Consider the following 22,902-nt stretch of genomic DNA (forward strand, 5'->3'; position numbering starts at 1 on the left):
GGGAAGAAAAGTGTCTCATAACCGTTTACTTTTTCTGCAAATTTGGGATGGATGGATGGATGACCGTTTCTATTTCTTCAGGTAAGATTGTAGACCGGCCGTCTACATCGAATCAAGCTTAATTACCGTATATTTATTTTACACAATAATAATTCGTACGTAGGAATACTTAGTTCTATAGACATCATAAATAACCAGTTGAATATAAATCCCTTTAAAGTACATGTACCTATTTTATTTAAAAGAAAAACGTAAATACGAAACTGGTCCCTGCCACTTTAACTGAACGTCATACGGTAGTGGGGAATTCCAGTGCACTCAGGCGAAGAAATAACAGTCTAAGATTGCAACACACAAGATATTAAGTTTTAACAAAGTAAGTAAAATTCTTTTTTAACTAGTTTGTGTAGGATTTTACATAACATCTGTATAAATGTATAACTTAATACAGATATAGAATACCTTAAATTGAAGATTATTTTGAAAATGATAATTATGTTTTCAGCGAATCTACTTTCATTCTTACTTCTTTCGTTTTGAGCTGAGCAGATGTCATTGAAAATTTGTGTATCACTTAAATATGGTAGCTTATCATAAAAAGTGTACATATATATGGTAGCTTTGAATACAAAAGTACTTACATTCTATTTTCGTTTTAAAAGGAAAATCAAACACGATTTATACATCATCGAAGTAGGAAATTCTTCCTTTAGTGTAGATCTATTTAGTCTTTCACAATAATAAAAAATTAGTGTGTATCTACTTATATCTTATGCCTTTACCTAAAGTTTAAGAAGATTACTCTTGAGATTAAAAGGGAACATAAAATGAATTGGTCTACTTTCTTTTTCTATTTCATGTTCAGCTGAGTCATGCGAGAACAGTCTGAGATCTTCGAGAATTTGGTACCCATTGAAAAATAGGTAATGGAAATTAAATTGTTTATTTATTATTTCGGTATAAATCTAACAGCTTACTAAAATAGTTTGTATATTGTGATCAATTTCATTTTAAAGTTATCAGTGTTGTGTAGCAGTGCGGAAAATCATCGTTCTTTTTTCTCACAATCGATCCAAAGTTATAGTCCAAGAAATTGGTGAAATAATTGTGCACTTTCTGTGAAAAGTATGAAACTTGGCATGATTGCAGATGGATGTATTGTCATTCATTTTCGACTGGGAAGCAGGTTGTAGAAATTCAAAATGGCCGCCATAATTCAAGATGGCCGTCATTGTGAACATTTTTGTAAAACATGCTCTAGCACTGTATACATGGCGAGAATTTTTTTTAAAAAATGTAGCAGAAAGTAATATTTAGCTACAGATAAGCTCTATATGCAAACAGAAAAAAATCAATATGGCGGCCTAATCCAAGATGGTCGCCATAAAATCATTTTTCCATGAAAATCGCTCTTCAAATGGATGAATTTTGCGATAACTACGAAACGCTGCATGGTACATGTAGAACATGTATTTGTGAAGTACACCCTTCAAACAATTATACACTAACAGTGGATATACAAATTCAATATGGCCGACAAATTTCAAGATGGCTGCCACAAAATATTTTCCATGAAAATTGTGCGTGACATGGTCATACTGTCAACATTTTGAAACATTGCATGGTAGTTTATATATTTGTATAATGTGCTCCTTTAACAATTGTAAAGCTGACATTGAATAGATGAATTTAATATCGCCTATAAAATTCAAAATGGCCGCCATAAAATACTTTTTCCATGAAATTCTTGCGTCAGTTGAGCATATTGTATAAATAATGTTAGACGTTACATGATTGTACAAAGATTGGTAAAATATGCTCATAAAAATCTAGCACTTACATTTGGTAAATAAGTCAATGAATATGACCAATGAAATCCGAGATGGCCGCAAAAAAAACCCCAGAAAGAATGGATTTCCTTCGGAAATGCACATCTGACCTCGTATATATACAACAGGTCATAGTAATTTCCATTGGATTTATTATCCATATACAGCCCTAATTGCTCATGTTTCTATATGTTGTTCTTCTGTTATTGACTGATCCTAGATTTAACCTGCCCTTTTAGTTAAAACATGTTTCATTGCAGCAAATAATGAAAATGATAATTGTGGAGACAGACAAATAACAATATTTAGTACCCTCTCTCTTGGTATGTCGCAGTAAGGCTGCTATCCCTTATATGTTAACAGCTCCATTATGGCAGTATTGACATGATAATTCTGTTGCACATGTTCTGTCATACGAAAGGACAACAAACTACTTATATAATGGCAATATTACACTACCCTGGGAAATTGCAATTGCCACACTGTGATCCCCGATGTTGCTTTCAAGGGAGGTGCTGGTTCTTCCGTTTTTCACAACAGAATAATGGGGTCGGATCAGCTTTGAGAATATCCTACAAGTAGATGTCACATCTGTTGAAAATTCTTGGAAGAACCTTTACATGTATGGTTGAAGCACCAATGGTGAATTCTTAATAAACCCTTAGTGGGACCCGTTTTCAGTCTGTTCAAGATTGCAGCCCCGCATTAATTATGGATACTTCACTTAATGTTACACTCGTAGACAGATTCTCGAGTGATGACAGTAGTTCTAGAATTGTTTCTAACCAAACTCCCCAACTAAACATGGAGGGAACCGGAAACGAATTCTAATTTTTCAATTAATTGGGCAGAATGTTGAAAATTTACGAAACATATTTGGATTCTTTTCCAAAAGGATGACAACGTGTCAGATGTTAAAGGGTAGCCTTCATGAACAGTTGGGCGAGGTCAAATGTAAAACACAACATGAGGTCTACCGATTCATAGTCCGAACGTATAGTGTTCAGTCCAACTACTATTGTCTAGCAGGTCCCAAATAGGCTTCCATGTTGTTATCTTTATAAAAACAATCCACCCGGTGTGATCAAAACCTTATTCTCATCATATGTTATTGGCCTATTTCGCTCTATCTGTTTAGCGATTGTATACAGTGGCTGTTCGTATGCCGTAACTGGAGTCTTGCGGAGACTGAGGCGATGGGCAGTAGCCTTGATAATGTACATCGAGTGGTACAACTTTTCTCTTAAGTCTGCATTACTGTGATTCAGGTTTGCAGGACATTGCAGTGGATGTTTGGCAGTTTCTGGGCATATGAGACAAAGCCTTTTTCATACCCTTCTTACCTGGTGTATTCATAAGTAGAAGCCTAACATTATATAGATGTTAATTTTTCCTATTTGTAAATGTCATATTGCAAGACTATATGCCATGGTAATAAAATTTATAAGTCTTTAGATCTTTTGGAGGCATAGAATACAACCATACAAAATAATAGCAAACTCGGTTTGACTGAGTCTGTTCATAAAAGGTAATGGGTAGTGCAACTCCCCTCACGCCTTCTAGCATTACCTTTAGCGGAATTCTATTATAGCGTATATTAAAGGCATTCTACAATCCTGAAGAACCATAATATATAACAACACTGAATCAACGACCAAAAACTAGCCAAATTATTACCACTGTTTTATGCTGAAAGAAAATGATTCAAACAGGTCTAGATATGGTAAAGTAAATTCAGTAGTATAACAATACATAGCAGCAGGTGGGCAAGTTGTTAACAAATTATTGGGTATGTAAGTAGCACAAATTAAGGATTGCTTATAAACAGAACAATAAATTGATAATAGCACAAATTCACTACTTAATGGTTCTTTCACATTCATATACTATTACAAACTGTATTTTATTGTGATTTGGATATAAAAATGTGTAGTTTACAACTTTTATATACCTTTTATACACATCTGGACTGGAAGTTGTATTTTTGTACAATTATAATAATTGTTAAGAAACTTATAGTCTTCATGTATACATCTGTGTCTGTGTTGCAAAGTTCTTTTTTACTTTTTGTCTTAGCTTTGAAAAAGAAACTAATATCAATACAAAACAGTTTTCCTTTTTACTTTATGCATTGTGCACTAACATATGCATCATTGACCTTACAAGTACCTGTTATATACCTATCTAAGCCAATTGTTGCACAATGTTTTGTAATCACAAACATTTACTCAAAGCATTTATTAATATGAACAAAACCTTCACATGAAATAGGTTGGCAAAATAATACTTTGCTAATTTGAATCGATTTAAAATCAATTTCTGACCTTTGTCCTTTGAAATTTTAGATACTGTTTTAACTTATGGCCTCATTTAAACAGGGAGGTTGAGGAGGGGGAGCTACTTTCATTAATGATTTTTCACGTAAACAAAAGAAACCAGCTTTTATACATAGCTGTTTAGTATCAAGGAATAAAAGTAAAATAAGATAAAAATATTGTATTTTCAGTCCGCATAATATATATGTAACATGGCTTGTATACGTTAGAAAAGAAAATCAAGTGTCAATATGTAATCTATAGATAGAGTCATAGTGCTGGCCATCTTGGAATATAAAGACCGTTATGGTTTTTGTTTCAATATGATGGTCTAGATATATAAGGGTATATGTTTTATATACGACTGTACCAAGAAACAGTAGCCTAGTGGTAGAGCATCCGCTTCGAGTGCGGGAGGTCGTGGGTTCGATCCCCAGCCGTGTCATACCAAAGAATTAAAAAAAATGGTACTAGCAGCTTCCTCGCTAGGCGCTCAGCATTAAAGGGATAGTGCTAGGACTGGTCAACCCGGGGTCAGTATAATGTGACTGGGTGGGGTATCATGCCACGTTTCTACGGCGTGATATTCCAGTGAGGCAGCACTATAAAGTTGGGCATTGTGCTCACTGCTACAAGTAGACACCGTCGTTTATATGACTGAAAAATCGTTGAGAAAGACGTTAAACCCGAACACACACACACACTTTCCAAGTAACATCCTTTTACGTCACGTAATCAATTATTTCGCCATTTTCAAATAAAAGATTATTTTTGGCGGCCATCTTGGATTTTGGCGGCCATATTGATTTTTTAAATATAATTCACAAGCATATTGGAAGAGTAAAATATATTCCACTATTATTCCGAAGCTTTATTACAGGATACACACACTTGTTTTGCCATTTTCTTAGTAAACTAAATTATGGCGGCCATCTTGGATTTTGGCGGCCATCTTGGATATCAACAAACCGCTTCCCAATCTTAAATGAAGCGTATTCTATTTATGTACTACCGTGCCAAGTTTCATGCTTTTCACAGAAGGTGCACAATTCGACCCTTTTTATGCACGGATTTCTTGGACTATTAACAATGCAGAAATTTCCTTACTGCAAACCGAACAAAATAGTGCGAAAAGTAGTTCCATGCTATAGATTAAGTCAACCATCAAAATATAATTATTCTGGCACTACTGCATTTTCAGCTGTCAAACGTCCAAAATAATAAATTCTTAACGCATTTTTCAATTTTTATTATATACATTTCTGTTGTGTATTTCTGACTGCAGTTACATATTAATGCGCGAAAACTTGGTCACCGACAAACCTACGATCCTTAAGGCGTTGTTTAAAGACTACAGCTAGCCTAAAGAGTCTTTTTTGTAGCGATTTTGATGGTAACATCGATAAGATTTTATTGAACTGAAAAAAAAACATCAAAAAACAATCTGAGATAGTAAGGGAAACAGCTGCAGTTCAATTCGTCTTTAAAAAGTTACCTCCCTTCGTTTCATTTACGCCCTTTGCATACGGGTAATAGAAAGTAGTGTTTCCCTTTGCATACATGTCAGAAATACATTTTTCCACGAACAAAAAGAGGTTAATGTCTCATTCCAACTATTCAGAACATCAGGCAAATCGTAACTTTATTTTACAACAGACATGCTGATTTAATCTGTAAATGCTCTAGACTTCAGTTTATTAATATCAGTTTATGCAAGATGAAGGCATACTTTCGCCCCAGTCAGTTCGTCCCCAGATAGATCCGTTACTTCATATACATTTAAGGTGGCAGGGGAGTGCAGATTCGCGAATTCCACATTGACGTGTGGGTACCAGTGTTGAAATATCCATAGAAATCTCGTTTTTGCTTATTTTTCTTTGAAACTACTATGGGCTATTGCAGATACTAAAGACTACATAAAGACGACTCTCCGGTCCTATGCACCTGTCGCTTTCCATGCCAGATGTAGTGAAAATTGGCTAAATCACCCAAATTTTATAGACCAAAATTAGCCTAACCGGGCAACACTTCGAACTCTGCCATACATCCATTTTGTATTTTTAAATCCAATTTCGTAGCATATATGTATAGTGCGAACATAGATGCATACCCAGGTGGTGTGGAATGTGTCTCCCAACCACCACTTTATTTCCCTAATTTTCACTTGAAAAAAAGTGGATGGATGACAGCCGAGCCTCTGGCCGACTTTTTGTTCTGATGTTTATGTTTTAGCCTCAACCGGAAGTACGGAACTAGGAATTTTAAAACACCCGCCATGTAGAATCATTAACCGTTCCTCATTCCCCGGATATATTAAAGAATTAATAATGATAAATAACCAGTAAGATAGATATGCTTTTATATCTACCCTGTCCTGTTTATACAGAAAATCGACGGGGGCCAAACTACGAAACCGCTCCCCTGCCACCTAAATAACATGTAGGTATTATGTACTGTATAGCAAATGTGTAAATTAATTGCTGATAAAAGTTATGATTATTTCTTATCACGATTTTTGTAAATCACAAAATGTTTTAATTATAATTATTAACAATTCATGAGCACAACCCATTCCTTTTGAACTAAAGCAAAGAGCTATAAAAATAAATAGATTTGCAACTTGAAAGGTATATAGAGCAAATCTTCCTAACATCCTGTGACAACTGAATGCGATCTAATTGTAAGCGTCTGTTGATTACTCATCAAGTTGGCAAACGCTTTGGAATTAGATTAATTGCTGATTGTTTTGTTTTTTTTACAATGATAATGGTGGTTTTTTTTATTGTTATTAGTATTTCCTACATGGGGAAGGAGCGCAGTTATGACTGGAAGTCTCAGCAATCAGGGATCATCCTACAAGGCGATTTGAGTGATATTGTTGCTTTAAAGTCGGCCACTTCGCCAAATTATCGCCTCCGGGCGAAATCCGAATCGCCAAGTTTTTCAGCAAGTGATTATCTGTTTACTTTAAGTTGTAAAACTTTATGCATATTCTAGATTAAATTATCGATTAATCCAAAGTCAACCCCGCCTACTCGCCTGTCGAACTTCAGCCAATCGTAGCATTGATATCCCACAGTGTCAATCAATAATATTGAAAGCCGACGCCATTTTGAAAATTTTTTTCAATCGGCGTGTAAAAAGCCGATAAACCGAGAGCATGATCTTATGCAACAATTGTATATAATTCTTTCATTTTATTAAAGATTACTTCAAAATTTATTTCAATTACTATGATTATGGTCAATTTCTATAAATAAATTGCTTGGGTACTGCGGATAAAATGATTTCGCTGACGTCAGAACTGCCATACAAAATATTGTAAAAAGATCGCCATTACCTACGCGTTTGGTGTTTTTTTTCGAAAAAAAAAATAAATAAATGAGTTAAATGTATAAATCTGAACAAGTTGATGCAAAAATCAGGCATTATAAAAGCACGAGAATCGAAATATGAATGAAAAAATTTCACGGCGTTTTGATCATGCACCTGTTAAATTACGAGTTTCGGACATGTAAATTTCGGATGAAAATTTAAAGGCGACTTTTTCATAGCTAAGTTTATACTTTATTTAGAAATTCATGAAAATGATAATGCAAAAATCAATTTCCTTAAATAATTTCTGTTACAGCTAGATCCATAGAAAGAGGATATATATAGGCAGGAAACTGAATGCTATGCCGATTCTTCTTAAATTCCACAACTTCTCCCTAAATTCTGCAGAGAAATTCACTTAAATTCTCCCTAAATTTTTGACCTAGGATGATCCCTGAGCAAGGCTCCAGATAATTTTTTTGGCCATGAGTATTTACTCAACATATTTTTTGTAAATGAGTAAAATGGTAAAATCTGAAATTGACTAGAAGTAATTTTACTCCTGAAAATTTATAGATGTGAAAAACCAAGAAATCAGTTTTATAACATATTTATTGGGTGTAACACCCATGCATTTGTTTGCAGTTTAGTTTCAATTCATCATTTAAGTTTTTGCTTCATTTTTTCCCTTGACTTGCTTTAATTGGCTTCACACTTGCTACCGAATAAAATAGAATATTCAATATATCTTTAGCTATGTTTTGGGGATCAGTTTTGTTTGTTTAAAGAATGCGTAGAGTTGTTTGTTCACTTATACATTCTTAGAAAGACACATTTTTGTTTATTCTACACCGAAAGTTGATATTTTAAATGGACACCGCTTTAAAATACACTACCGTATCATCAATATTAATTCTCAACTATTTGATATACGGAGACATTGATTGTAAAACATAGTTTAACCTAGGTTTATAGAGTATCATTTAATGCGTGTGTACATTCAATGTGGGAGAATTAATGCCAACTGTGCTCTGTTACATAAAGCATCCGAACGATTCAGATTTTGTTTACACCAATAAAAAGTCATTGCGTACGTGCGTTTCTGTTATTTCATATACATTTTTATATGCTTAAAAATGATCAGACATGCGTATATGCATTATTTCAAAGCGTAATTTACGCTAATAGGCATCTTATCTGGAGCCCAGAGTCTGGCAAGTCAACAGTTGTTTGAAAATGGACTCGTCACTCGATTATGTTTATCAGGGCCAGGCGCACCGCCTGTTTCATACTTCATGTAACTTAAGCGTCTGTTGATTTGATCACAATTGATCAAGTCGGCAAACGCTTTGAAATAAGATAACGTGCTAACATGCGATGATGTGGAAGTATCTCCAGTTGCCATTCTTTGTATTTTATAGTCCTTTGATTGAAAGAAACGTTAATTATTTTCATCAATCAGTTCCGAGACAAAAAAGAATTTAGCTTCTGATTTGTTCAAATTGCTATATATGTATATTTCATTATTGAAGTGTCTCGCCGTCTCACTGGTAACTGGATGTCTACTACTAGCCTGGGTTCTAGGCGTCCAGTAGTCAAAGTAATTTGACGTTGTCCTTGGAAATACTGAGATATTTTTTCATATGGACAATATCCCCACTTGTTTCAAACACTTGATAGACCAAAATACTTGAAGTGATTTCCGATGAAACTTTCACCGCTGCTGACTCTTTACATGCTATAGGTTTAAATGCCAATTATTTCACGGAATTGGCAAATGCCACTTACATGTATCAAAAGGGAATTCAATTCCTGATTGATTTATGTAAAAGGTATCAAATAATTAATATCCAAAATTACAAATTTTCTGGTGATTTAAACCTATGTATGTACTGTACAAGATTAACATCTACCTTTACTTCACAAGTGAATTAGGCCTAAAAAAATTCTTTGTTTTTTGGTAACATGCGCAAAAAAATTAGGGTAAGTAAGTCGGTAATTTTTTTGAGGGGGATGGGGTTTTTTTTTATTAAGGGAGACTTTTCTGAAATTATTTTTATATTTAAAGATCTGAAAGAAATATATAAATGTCATGTCTCATATTCAGTATTCAGACATTATCACAGTAAGAGAAAAATAAAGATGAATTGTCATCGGTATGAAAATATTAAAATTAGCAGTGACTTCGGGACCAAAGACTGACCTTCTAGACAACAGGACAATATGAGTACTGGCATGACTGAGAGACATATATTTTATCTTTAAAATTAGGGCTGGGAGGATTTCAAAATTTTGAATCCGATTAATAATTTGTATGAAATAGAACCGATTAGTTTAATCAGCTGCCATGTATAAAATGCTGTTTTCTTTCCCGACAGCCAGGGGATTTTCTAGCCGTCCAGTAAAATTAAGAGTTCTTGAGCCACGTCATGAGAAAGTTAACATAGTTCATTTGCAACCACCACTTACACAGACCAGCCTGGGAATCCGCCCAGTCTGGTCAGGATTCATGCTGGTCGGAAAGCCACTATGTTGGTTTTCTCATGGCGCGGCTCTCTTAATGAATAAACTTACTGATACCTGCTGTTTACTAAAGATATTTATGTGCAAACAAAATTTTGATTTGAAACAAGATTTTAGAAAAGCATTGGTTCCTGAGTAAACATTAAGTGAACTGTTTTAGTGACTGATGAAGTGTAAATTCCAGATTAAGCAAATATATAAAAGAAACAATAAGCTTTTGAACAACAGAAATGAGTTGTTGTTGAGCTTGCTTGCAATGAGCTTGACTAGCTGGACTTAGTCGTCATTTTGGCGTGTTGGTGTGACAGTGTGTGTGAGTCTTCGCATCTGGACATCCGTCTGAATTTGTCTGGATCATAACTTTTACATGCATCTTGTTTATATTTAGCAAGAATGTTTATACCAAAGTGAGAAGATGTGACATGCATAAACCCCACGCTCCTATCTCAAAGGTCAAGGTCACTGTTGGGGGTCAGATTTAAATTTGAAGTTCTTCTTCATGTATGTTTGGATTTTGATGTAACTTGGCATGAATATTCATCTATGAATTTGCAGGTGGCACTGCAGTTAAGTGCTTTTGCTTTCTGTTCCTGATTGCCAAAAACTGACAGTGTCCAATTTGTATGTTCTTGCAGCTCAGTTTTAGTGTTTTTAACCAGTGTGACTGAAGTATTTCTAGTTTTACAAAAGAACTAAAGGTTTAAAAAAATGCTGCACAGAAGACCTAAAAGTATTTACAAGGAAATGATATTCTCATCCTATTTCAAAATGATTGCAAAGGTAATTTCATAAACTTGCATTTGGTTGAAGAATTTAATTTTGGATTAATCTCATGATTTTTAATTTCTTGAAATAAAATAGATGGAGGAAAGTACATGTAGGCATAACTATACATTTTCACTTTGTCATTATAATATGTATACATTTGCTTTGAATTCTTCTGATATTGTATTTTCAAGTTTTACATTATTTTGCTAAATCCTATCCATATTTCAATGTAAGAATGCTTCTTACACCATGTAGGAAGAGGTCTTGGGTCAAGTCCCAGTGGAGAGTATTTTACTACTGGGTATAAACAAATTGTAGACTGGACAAAAACATACCTCCTCTGCATAAAAAGTGACTTAAAAGGAAATGTAAAAATTATAGTATTACCCCCAACTCTAATACACCAAAGTCAAAATCTATACAATATACATAGCTTTAAAATGTTTGTATTGTTATATTCAACAATGATATTGTTTACAGACAATAAATACATATTGAATTGATTTCACAAAGGGTACGTTTAACTTAATACCTGTTGCGCGAGCTTTAATTTTTAGTTCAGTTTTGTTAAAATCTGCTTCTTGATTACCATTCAAGATACTGCTGTGATACGTCATAGGATGGTGAAATATAATTACTGAATGTAAAAGGCAAGCACATGCATTCCTTCATCAAAAGTAAAGTTCACATATATGGTTCAATGTCAAACTTTTTGTGCATTTGTACACTAGAAAAGGTTCCCCTGATATTTAAACATAATGTGTACAGTCTGTGTTGTTCAGAGACAATCGATCCTCCAGTACTTTCAGTGCTTTGATTTATAATAGTGAGTGGGGTTGTACATGTACAGTCTCTCTGACCATACATGTAAATTTACAATATGTATGGTACATGTGGTATGGGAAAAGAATTTTAGAAGCCTTGTTTATGATAGTGGCCTTTATTCATAGATGGTTTTAGCACAGTTTTGACTTGAATGAAATGATGAACAAGTAAAAACGTAGATTGTCATGATTATAATTTTTAGAAGATATTGTAAGTCAAAATGTTATTTCATCTAGTGGGTCCCAAATGCAAAAAAATAGTACATTAAATTGTTGCAGACGAGTAAAAAAATGTGTTAATTAAACAGAATGTTGGAATGTTGATTTATGTCAAGCCTATACAGTAAATTTAATTTTATACGCACAACATGTATGTTAAAAGAGAAATATTTACTTCTAGATACAATAATGTCTATAATTTAGTTAAAATACATTTTTAACACATACCTGAATTACGTGAATGATAACATGGGTATTCTGCCACTATATTTCACCAAAATACACAATAAAGATTGGAATTTTGAGACTAGGGAGTCTCTTAGTCTTCGTAACTATTTACTATGTATAAGTATAGAGTATGGCATGATTCAGAGGTCGCATAACTGTCTCATAATTTAAATAAGCCTCATTCTAAAGATTGATGTTTGTAAATAACTGAAATGGGCTACTTTCAATTCAAAATAACCTGTAAGGCTTTGGTACTTTCGATTTGAAATATCGATAATTCACCTAGTTGGTATCTCGTTTTTTGTTTTCATACATTATGTTCTTCTGTATGCATTATATGTTAAGATTTAATACAGTTATCAAGTTGATGCAAATGTATACACTATAATATCCTTTTAATTTTCGTAATTCATCTTTAAAAAAAAGGTTTATTTCATGTTCTTATCATAACCTATGTCATATACGTCCTCTAGAGGCTTTATTGAACAGACGAGAAATGTCTACGAAATCATATTGTTCTTACACAGTAAACTTACTGTATACATGTATAGAGTAGAATTTTCAAGATATAACCTACCATTTCATTTCAGCAAAGCCTTGATAGCCGTTTTGTAAATGGACGACACGGTACATGAGCAATGTTGAGCAGTATGCTGCCTTTATTTGTAAGTTGATTCAGGCTTCTAATATATTTCATAGTATATTTTGACATCTGTTAGAGGGAGCTCGAAAGCTTTTAGCCCACCATCAGATGGTGGGCTATTCAAATCATTCTGCGTCCGTGGTTCGTCGTCCTTCCGTCCGTCCTTCCGTCCGTTAACAATTTCTCGTTATCGCATCTCCTCAGAAACTACCAGGGGGATTTTGACCAAACTTTGTCAGAATGATGTATTTGTACCCTAGTTGTGTCCCCCTGAAAATCAGACTGGTTCAACAAATTTTTTAGTGAGTTATGGCCCTTTGTTTATTTCTATAATTTACATAGGTTTATATAGGGAAAAACTTTGAAAATCTTCTTGTCCAAAACCACAGAGCCTAGGGCTTTGATATTTTGTATTAAGCATCATCTAGTGGTCCTCTACCAAGATGATTCAAATTATTTCCCTTGGGTCTAATATGGCCCCGCCCCGGGGGTCACATGGTTTATATAGACTTATATAGGGAAATTTTTCGAAAAACCTCTTGTTTGAAACCACTAAGATTGTTCAAATTATCCCCTAGGGTCAAATATGGCCCCGCCCTGGGGGTCATATGGTTTACATAGACTTATATAGGGAAAAACTTTGAAAATCTTCTTGTCCAAACCACAAAGCCAAGGGCTTTGGCATTTGTAATGTAGCATTATCTAGTGGTTCTCTAGTCTCTACCAAGTTTGTTCAAATTAACCCCCTAGGGTCAAATATGGCCCCGCCCTGGGGGTCATATGGTTCATATAGACTTATATAGGGAAAAGCTTTTAAAATCTTCTTGTCAATAACCTACAACATTCAAATTTGGACTACATGTATGGTTTTGAGTGGCAAGATGAACCTTGACATGAGTTGACCTTGATTTTGACCTAGTGATCTACTTTCACATTTCTGTAGCTACAGCCTTCAAATTTGGACCATATGCATAGTTTTGTGTACCGAAACAAACTTTGACCTTTACATTGACCTAGTGACCTACTTTCACATTTTTGAAGGTACAGGCTTCAAATTTGGACCACATGCATAGTTCTGTGCTCCGAAATAAAATTTGACCTTGATTTTGACTTAGTGACCTACTTTCACATTTCTCGAGTTACAGCCTTTAAATTTGGACCACTTGCATAGTTTTGTGTACCGAAATGAACTTTTGACCTTAAGATTGACCTAGTGACCTACTTTCACATTTCTGTAGCTACAGGCTTCTAATATAGACCACATGCATAGGATTTTTACCGAAACTAACTTTGACCTTGACATTGACTTGTTAGTGACCTACTTTTACATTTTTGAAGGTACAGGCTTTAAATTTGGACCACATGCATAGATTTGTGTTCTGAAGTGTAATTTGACCTTGATTTTGACCTAGTGACCTACTTTCACATTTCTCAAGCTACAGCCTTCAAATTTGGACCACTTGCATAGTTTTGTGTACCGAAATAAACTTTGACCTTAAGATTGACCTAGTGACCTACTTTCAGATTTCTTAAACTACAGCCTTCAAACTTGATGCACATGCATAGTTTTGTGTACAAAGAACTTTGTCCTTGAAATTGATCTAGTGACCTACTTCCACATTTCTCAAGCTACATCTTTCGAATTTGGACCACATTCACAGTGTTGTGTACGGAAATGAAATTTGACCTTGAGCTAGTCAATAGTCTTGAAATTTGGAACACTCAAAAATGGCACATTGGTGGGCGCCAAGATCACTCTGTGATCTCTTGTTATTAACATTATTATTAATTCCTGTTGTAGTTGGTTTTGATTTTTTGAATATCACATAATTTAAGTGTTTTCATTGTTTGTGTTCAAACATTTATGCTCTCATTTTGCGACTTATTCTAATATTGACTGACAACATCTTTCTGTTTACCATTTGTCTAGATAGTACGTAATAGCATTACTGTCCTTGTAAAACCAAACCAACATATGTTATGCACATCAGATGCTGTGTAAGATGTTGGGAAATTTATTTATTGTTTTATTACTTCAGGTTACCGTCACATAACAGGACCTGCTTTGTTGCTGATATAACAGATTAGCTGAATTTACGCAGTAAAAGAGGTTAGATTCAGAAATGGCAATATTTAGTAAATTGTACAATGCACTGAGAGCAGAAATTCGATCTAGTGGTCTGTCTGGAGAAACGGAGCTGGACGTGAGATGTATATGTTGTTCGAGAAAAGAACGACTTCTCCGTTTTACCGACCTCAAAAGAGGAGATCATATATGTATGAGTGGTCAGCACCTTGTGTTTAACATTGGAGACCGCCAGGTCTCCGCGTACACACATCATGCGATTGTCAAGGCTGTTGATGTTCTTACCGAGGCTACAGCTCGTGTGACCCGGATTCACTTTTACACAACACCGTACGACCTGTCAATTCGAATACAAGAAACAACTGATCTTCTTGACTTACATTATCACGAAATAAACATTATTCGATACAGGCACCCAACGCACAAGCCTGAAACTATTATTAAAAGGGCTGAAGGACTGATAGAACAAAACAAACATGCAAAATACTCAGTATTGTCTTGTAACTGTGAACACTTTTGTAACTGGTGCTGTGTTGGAAGTGAAGATAGCTATCAAGCTGATAACGCCAGGGAAGTATTGAGAGCAATTTTAGCAGGAACAGTAAATATAGGTGGCAAGATTTTAAAGGTTGTTTGTAAACTGCTTTTGTTATCAGTTGAAGATTTATCAAAAGTAGCAGTTGGTGCTCTTGTTGCTGTACCATGGGGTGTTCTTGCAGCAATGGCGATATTGTATCTTATTTACACAGTTTACCGCCATCATAAGTTAGATACAGATTTAAAGTCTGGTAAAATTTGTTCCGCTTGTTGTCTGCACAAAAAGCATGAGCTGTGGATTCAGTTTGGGGCATACTGTGTCCTTCAAGCAGGTGGGCTTGGTTTGTTATCACTGATCATTGCTGCTGGAGCTACTGGGGGCATTGTGGCTGGTGCTTTGATCGTATGTAGTCTTTTGTCCTTGGTATGTATTTCGGCTGTTCCAAAGCTTCGCCAGCTGTTTTGTTCCCCCTTTCAAGGTCGATTGGTGAGAGTTCAAAGTATGGAAAATATCTGGATCGGGGATGTAATTTCGTTTGATCACTGGAAGATTTCTCATGACGGAATAGTAAGCGCCGTCAAAATCTACCCTGAGACGAGAAAGAAAAAAGGTTATGTTAAGGTCATACATTACTCCCTCCCAACTCTTTTTGGTCGTAGGACTGTTGTTGAGGAAAAAATTGAAATTGATCTGGGAAAACATTTAATTCTTGGCCACGATTATAGTGGATACAACGTGCATAAACCGGAAATTGTAGTTCTTCGAGCCACACAGAGGTTGGGTGAAACGAAATTTGGTCTGATGTCAAATCGTTCCTGTCATTTTTGCCACTGGGCAAAAGTTAACGAAGATCTGCATGATGAGGATGCTATTGCCCAAGAATCTGCTCAGACTGCGTTGCAGTATTTGAAAGAAGTTGACCCAAAAGATACAATTTCTAATTTGCCAAAGCTGTCACTTTATGTTGATCACAAAAGAGGAAGAAACCATGCGACAAAGACTCTTGAAAGAACCTGGGCACGAATTAGAGACGACATAAAACCTGGACAAATAGTAGAGTTCAAATACAGAGGTTTCTGGCATAAGGCTGTCAGCACCAATGTTCGCTTTGACGAGCATGTCCAATCCAAGGTATCTATTACTCTTGTCCACTACGGAAGACAAAGAAAAGTCTGTGAAGAGACCTTACGATTTAATCTAAATGATCAGGATGTATGGATTTACAAATATCACCCACTTTACCGACACAGAAAAGATGATATCATCAGACGTGCGCTAGCCAGAATTGGAGAAGAAAATTACAGACTCTTATATCATAGATCCTCTCATCTAGCAAGAGAAATTGTTGTCAAGGACAAAGATGCAAAAGTGACGGACATTGACGAAATAAAGCAGGGGGATGTGATTACTTTCTATTACTGGTCGTTTGAACATGATGGAATTGTAACCAATGTCACTCGAGGTGAATCCAAAGAAAACACGATTGGTAAATTGAGGATAATTCACTACGCCCTGGATCATCTGTTTGCAGTTAGAACCGTGAAAGAAGAATTTATGCCGGTAAATTTGAAGAAAGAGCTTATATATTTGAAGGGTTATGACGGTTATATTACCTATCCACCAGAAATGGTTGTAAAGCGGGCGCGATCGAGATTAGGCGAGCAGCGATTCTCACTCAGTGGAAACACGTCATCAGATCTTGTCCATTGGGCGAAAGTAGTACAAACTCCAGTGGTAGTTTCGAAATCGCAAATGCAAGCAACTCAAGCACCTGGTACTGAAGATGACACTTATCTTCTTGTACCGAAAGCTGGCGAACAGTGCGAGGAGTTTCAGTATTTTCGCGCCACTTCGTGGTCCGACTTGTATCCTGGTGTAATAGTTGAATATCGATACTACTGGATTTGGCACCAAGGAATCCTTTCCTACAAGGACGAGAAGAGAAAGAGAATCAAGGTGATCCACTACGGAGCAGACCATCTGTTTGCAACACGAATCATCATGGAGGAAAGCATGCAGTTAGACTTGCGTTATGATAACATTTGGATATACAGAGGGCATCCGAGGCAATGCTATAAGGCGGGAATAGTTCTAGAAAATGCGCGAAGGCGACTGGGAGAGCAAAGATGGGAAGCAGGAAATAGGTCTTGGGACTTCTGTAAAGATTGTGTTCTGAAAAAGAGGTCGAAGGAGGTGTAAGGTTTATGAATATGTAAAAGGTATGGTTAAAGCAGATATATTCCGTGTTCTTTGATTTGAATACTGAAAATAATTATTGGCATTAGAAGACGTATTCTTTCCTTTCTTAACAGATATGAAACGTAACGATTATAAATTGATTTTTTGGGGTTCTATTTTCTTCTCATATCTGTGATGCAAAGAAAATCAAAATCATTGATTTCTTGATTGATAATCTGTGTAAGATATTTCGACCGTAATGACTATAAATTGATTTTTTGGGGTTCTACTTCCTTCTCATATCTGTGATGCAAAGAAAATCAAAATCATTGATTTCTTGACTGATAACCTGTGTAAGATATTTCGACATGTTGCCGTTACTGTCTGAAAAATCAGCGTTCATATGCGAAGAATATGTGTTTGGACAGAAAATATGTCTGAATAGTTTTAGTTTTATATCATCTTTTGATACATTTACAAAGATAAATTGTTTTTATTTTTTTGCACTGATCTATCAACTGATGTGCGGTTTATACACTATAAAGTATTGTATTAGGAAGTATAAGTGTTCGCTTGCATAGATACACATGTACACATACATATATACACATGTGCACTAGAAGAATCTCGTATTTAACTTTCGTGTAATCTTATATGAATCTCATAAAATGTATAGATTTTTAAGTTGTATGTATTAACTATATACTCAATTTATAGGTGATGTCGTGAGCCAGTTTGTTCTCATTCAGGATAAATTACAGTTGTGTTTTTACTGTGATGATTGTGAAGTTTTGACTTGATGCAAAATTTAATGTAATGTATTGCGTCAGTTTGTCCTCATTCCGCATGAATTACTATTGTTGTTTCTTACTATAGTCACTGTGTATATTTAACTTGAAATATATATATTTCTTTGTGATAATTGTAGGTTTTAACTAATTATTCAATGTATTATAGTGCGTGCGGAAATTTGTTCCCATTCGCTATTTCTTACTGTAATGATTGCGAATTGTTAGGTTAATGTAGTATTCTTATATAGTGCACCAAAATATCCGCATTCGGAATAAATTATGTTTGTCTCTTACTGTAATCATTGTGAAGTTTTGAATGTAATATTTCTCGAATTACTAATATGGCTTCAATGACATTATTGTTGTTACTTTTTGTATGGTATTTGTAATGTAGTGAGCCATTTGTTCAATTTGAATGTCTTTTATTATAATAATTGTGAGGAATTTGATGTATTATATCTCGTATTTGCCAATATTGCTTGTTTTAGGGGGGAGTTGGAATGAAATTGCCTCAGTTACATTGATTTTAGAAAAAAAAAACATGTATTAAAGGGTACATTTATCTCAGTGTATTTTATGATATTGTTTGATTTGTCATGTTAATTTTGCTTTAAAATATTTTTACATAAATTTTAGCTACCCTGAACGCAAAGTGCCCATGTGAGCTTTTAGGATCGTTCAATGACCGTCGTCCGTCATTCATCCAAACTTTCTTGAAAGAACATGTCTTAAACCACAAAGCCAATTTCAGCTCAGCTTACAGGAATGTTTCCTGTTTAAATCTAGGTAATGTACAATTCTGGTTGCCATTCTGGTTGTCATGGCAACCAAATGGAAAAGGTTTGCAAATCTTTTTCTCAGAAACAGTAGGCCCGATTTAAAAATAATTCCACAGCAGTATCCCTTAGGTGGATGACCCTCTTTCAATACCTTAAAGTTGTTTTGATACTTTAAATACATAGCCGCATGTTGGCGGGCTAGTATTTTTCTATATGACTGTATGGAAATGAAATGAAATCTCCTCCTCTAAAATCACTTGCAGATTAAAAAAAAAAGTACTGATTTCCTTCAAGCTATGCTGGTTTGTAAAACAGCATGGCCGCCACGTGGTTGTGCTAATTTTCTCTCTATTGCTATATATGGGAAGGTTTAAACTCTTATTAAGGCATAAACCCCTGGCTTGATTTTCAAATATTCCTTGGGTGACGACTTACATAATTCCTTTTGATCAGCCCACTTGAAAGTTGCCAGCAGGGGATGGGCACGTTTTCATGTTTTATGTCGTGTGTAAGGTAAAATCTGAGTCGTGGTTTCGGGAACTGCTGGCATGACGTAGATATAATTTTAATGAAACGTTCCTTATGTGAGTGTTCAAATTATTTTGATTCGTCAAAGACAGCGTTCTCACTTTGCGCTTTAAGTATATAGTAATAGCTTTTATATTATTCCCTTCAGAAACCGTTGGTCCTGTTTTGAAAAAACTCCATACAAATGTTCTTTCAGTGACGATTTTCAATGTGTGTTCAGATATCTTAATTCTTTTAAAAAAGAAACATGATCACCATAGTCAAAAGTAGACAAGATCATCTGGTTCCTCAAAAGAATACATATATGTATGTAGAAGTAGATCTACACGTATCTTTCCTGAATCGTTGTTTTGATTTTGAAATATTTCTTGGAAGACTGTCGTTCAAGAATATTCAAGTTCTTTTTTATTCGTCAAAAACAAAGCTCTAAAGCTAAAAATAGACAAAATGATCGTCAAATATCATCTTCTGTCGTGACCCGATACAATTTGTTCAAATTATACCCGTTTTTAGAAAACATGGCCTACCAGAGGGCAAAGTGATTTTTCGCATCTTGTCCAACAATTGAATAAATTTGATTACTTTACTGTTACATGTACTATAGAGTTAATATCGATAATATCGAAGTTGACTGATAGAAATATTAATATCCCACTTACTTCGATTCCAGATCTTTCATTTTGATTCTTATTGTTGATTTAATGAAGGAAGATTCTCAAAGTTCTAGTCATTTAAGTTTTGATACTGAAAAAATGATTATCAGGCATCTAACTCTTTTGATAAATTTGATCTGAAATCTATACATCAGGATTTTTTACAATATGACAATGTAAATAGTCTTTTACATCAGCATGTTTTTAACTTGGAGCATTGATACTGATTACTCAAGTGTTTGTGGTATTTTGAAGCAAGAAATGTATAGTAAGATTGATCACAAAACTGTTTTAGTAAATAATAGTCGGTCTAATAAGAAACGAAAGATTAGCAAACCATGTTGGAATGATAATCTTTCTAGCCTATGGAATACATTTTGTGAGGCTAAAAGAAATTGGCTAAAATGCATCAGTCCACATGATAAGGCTAGGAAATCTTTTGATAGGGAAGTGCAGCGAGCTAAACGGGCTACAAAACGACATTTTGACTGAGTATGCAAGTATTACTCAAGAATTTTGGAAAACCATAATTAAGTAAGGTAGGGTATCACAATCCAAAAATAATACTATACTTATGGAAGTACTGCTAGAAGGAACTGTTTCAAAAGATATTCATGTTGTACTTGATAAATGGAAAATGATTTTTGTCAACCTTTTACATCGGCATCTATGGCAAATGATGAGGTTAATGTTATTTCAGATAGAAATATACCTTTAAATGACAGTAATAGTTTGAATGGAAATATAACTTTATTTGAGGTACAAAATGCTATTTTAAAAGCAAGGATTGGTAAAGCATATGGTTATGATAATATTCCAATGGAGATTCTTAAAAATGAATGTTGTGTTTCTTTTTTTTGCATATTATTTATAATGTTTATTTTTAAACTGGAATTATACCTTCAGATAGGGGAAAACTTATAATAAGCCCCATTTCTTAAGTATCAGACTTCAGATCCAAGAGATCCTTTATCTATTCGTGGAATATCTCTTTCTTGTACAATGTATAAGATTTATTGTTCTGTTTTTAATGATAGATTTTCTAAATATATGAAGATAAATAATATTGTATCAGGTGAACAAAATGGTTTTCGGAAATCTAGAAGTACAGTAGATCATGTTTCATGTTTGGCTAATATTATTGATACTAGAAAAAACTTAGACAAGCTACCTTCTGTGCTTTTATTGATTTCCGCAAGGCAAATGACTTTATTAATATATTTTATGGCAAAAGCTTTCAAGGTTAGGCATCCATGGAAATATGTTTAAATCACCTCAGTCCTCGTATCAGTCAGTATCTTCATGTATAAGATTGAATGGACTCTATACAGACTGGTTCAATGTTCATTGTGGACTCCGTCAAGGCTGTACGCTATCTCCTCTTTTGTTTAATCTTCTATTTATCATCGATCTAGTGGTACAGATCAAAGCACTAGGAAAAGGGGTCCAGGTTGGCAATAAACGAGTCTGTATATTGTAGTACGCAGATGATGTTGTATTGATTGCTGAAAATGAGCAAGATCTTCAAAGTATGTTTGAAGTTTTGTCACAATGATGTAATAGGAATAGTATATGTTTGTTAATCATCAGAAGAGCAAGGTTTCCATTTTAGATCAGTCTCTACTGAAAGATCGAATTTTCTATTTACATGTGGTGGACATTCTTTGGAAGTAATCGCCTCATGTGCTTCTGGGACGATCTGTGTATGAAAAAAAATGAAACCACTGCCTTACCCTTGCATGATCGTAAGAGGCGACTAATAGGGTCTTAATACTTGGTTTTGCTGTAACTCTGTGATTCCAACAGGTATGCAAATTTTGATTCCATACCTCATGTTTTTATTTCGATGTAAATGAGATGTGAAACCAAAAGTTGTAGTCCTGTTTGGCGCCATATTACCTATACTGTGTTGGTGCGCCGAAAAAACCCAAATAAATAAATAAATAATTTGGAAATAATTGTCCAGTACACATATTTGGGCCTTCCGTGTCATACAATGTTTTTAAACAGTACAAAAGAGAGTTATTTTTTTTCCATAGGAGTTAGAAAATATACCTCAAATGCTTTCCTTTATGATGAATTAGCATGGCTTCCATCACATATAAGGCAATGGAGGGTGATCTCTCACAATTTTTAAAGCTTGTGGAAGTAAAAGTAGTATTAATTATAAAAACTGGCAATACGATTTTCAAAAATGTTTACATAAGGTAAATTTATCCCTTTGTGGAGGCTGCGTTTTTGGTACGTGGCATTCCCTGTTTGATATTTGTCTTTGTGTTTTATATAAGAATTGTAATCACATGTCTTCTAAATATTTCTGTGGTAAGATTGAGAATGTATTGATGACGGTATATAAGACTGACTTGTATAATTATTTTAATAAAGTATTATAATGATAGAAGAAAAAGTGGTAGAGATGCATTAAGTTAAGAACCGACAAGTTATTTAAACAAAATTATGAACCAGAACATTTTATAGGGATGTTTATACTTACGAAACATAGAAGCGCTTATGCGAAATTTCGATGCGGTGTGGCCCCACTTCGTATTGAGACGGGGCGGTATGAAAATCTTCCAGTTTGTATATCATCAGTAGAAACTGAAGCACATGTTATGTTGTATTGTGATACTTACTCAGTTTTAAGACAATAAATTTTTATCTACTGCTGTAGAAGTTGAACCAAAT

The 22,902-nt window shown here is 34.7% G+C and overlaps 1 protein-coding gene across 3 annotated transcripts; it reads left to right on the forward strand.

Annotated features, from left to right (window-relative positions):
- The first annotated feature begins 237 nt into the window (after nt 1-237).
- Nucleotides 238-22,883, forward strand: LOC128559949 (uncharacterized). Of its 3 annotated transcripts, XM_053553181.1 has the most exons (4): nt 238-376; nt 866-923; nt 12,612-12,686; nt 14,704-22,883. In XM_053553181.1, the coding sequence occupies exon 4, from the start codon at nt 14,788-14,790 to the stop codon at nt 17,485-17,487; it is 2,700 nt and encodes an 899-aa protein (XP_053409156.1). In that variant the 5' UTR covers nt 238-376; nt 866-923; nt 12,612-12,686; nt 14,704-14,787; the 3' UTR covers nt 17,488-22,883. The 3 variants fall into 3 exon arrangements, with proteins under 3 accessions (XP_053409156.1, XP_053409157.1, XP_053409158.1); XM_053553182.1 differs by lacking the exon at nt 866-923 and having other exon boundaries at nt 299-376; XM_053553183.1 differs by lacking the exons at nt 238-376; nt 866-923 and adding an exon at nt 5,702-5,739.
- Nucleotides 22,884-22,902: the final 19 nt, after the last annotated feature.

Source organism: Mercenaria mercenaria, chromosome 10, assembly GCF_021730395.1.
Source record: "Mercenaria mercenaria strain notata chromosome 10, MADL_Memer_1, whole genome shotgun sequence".
NCBI lineage: Eukaryota > Metazoa > Mollusca > Bivalvia > Venerida > Veneridae > Mercenaria > Mercenaria mercenaria.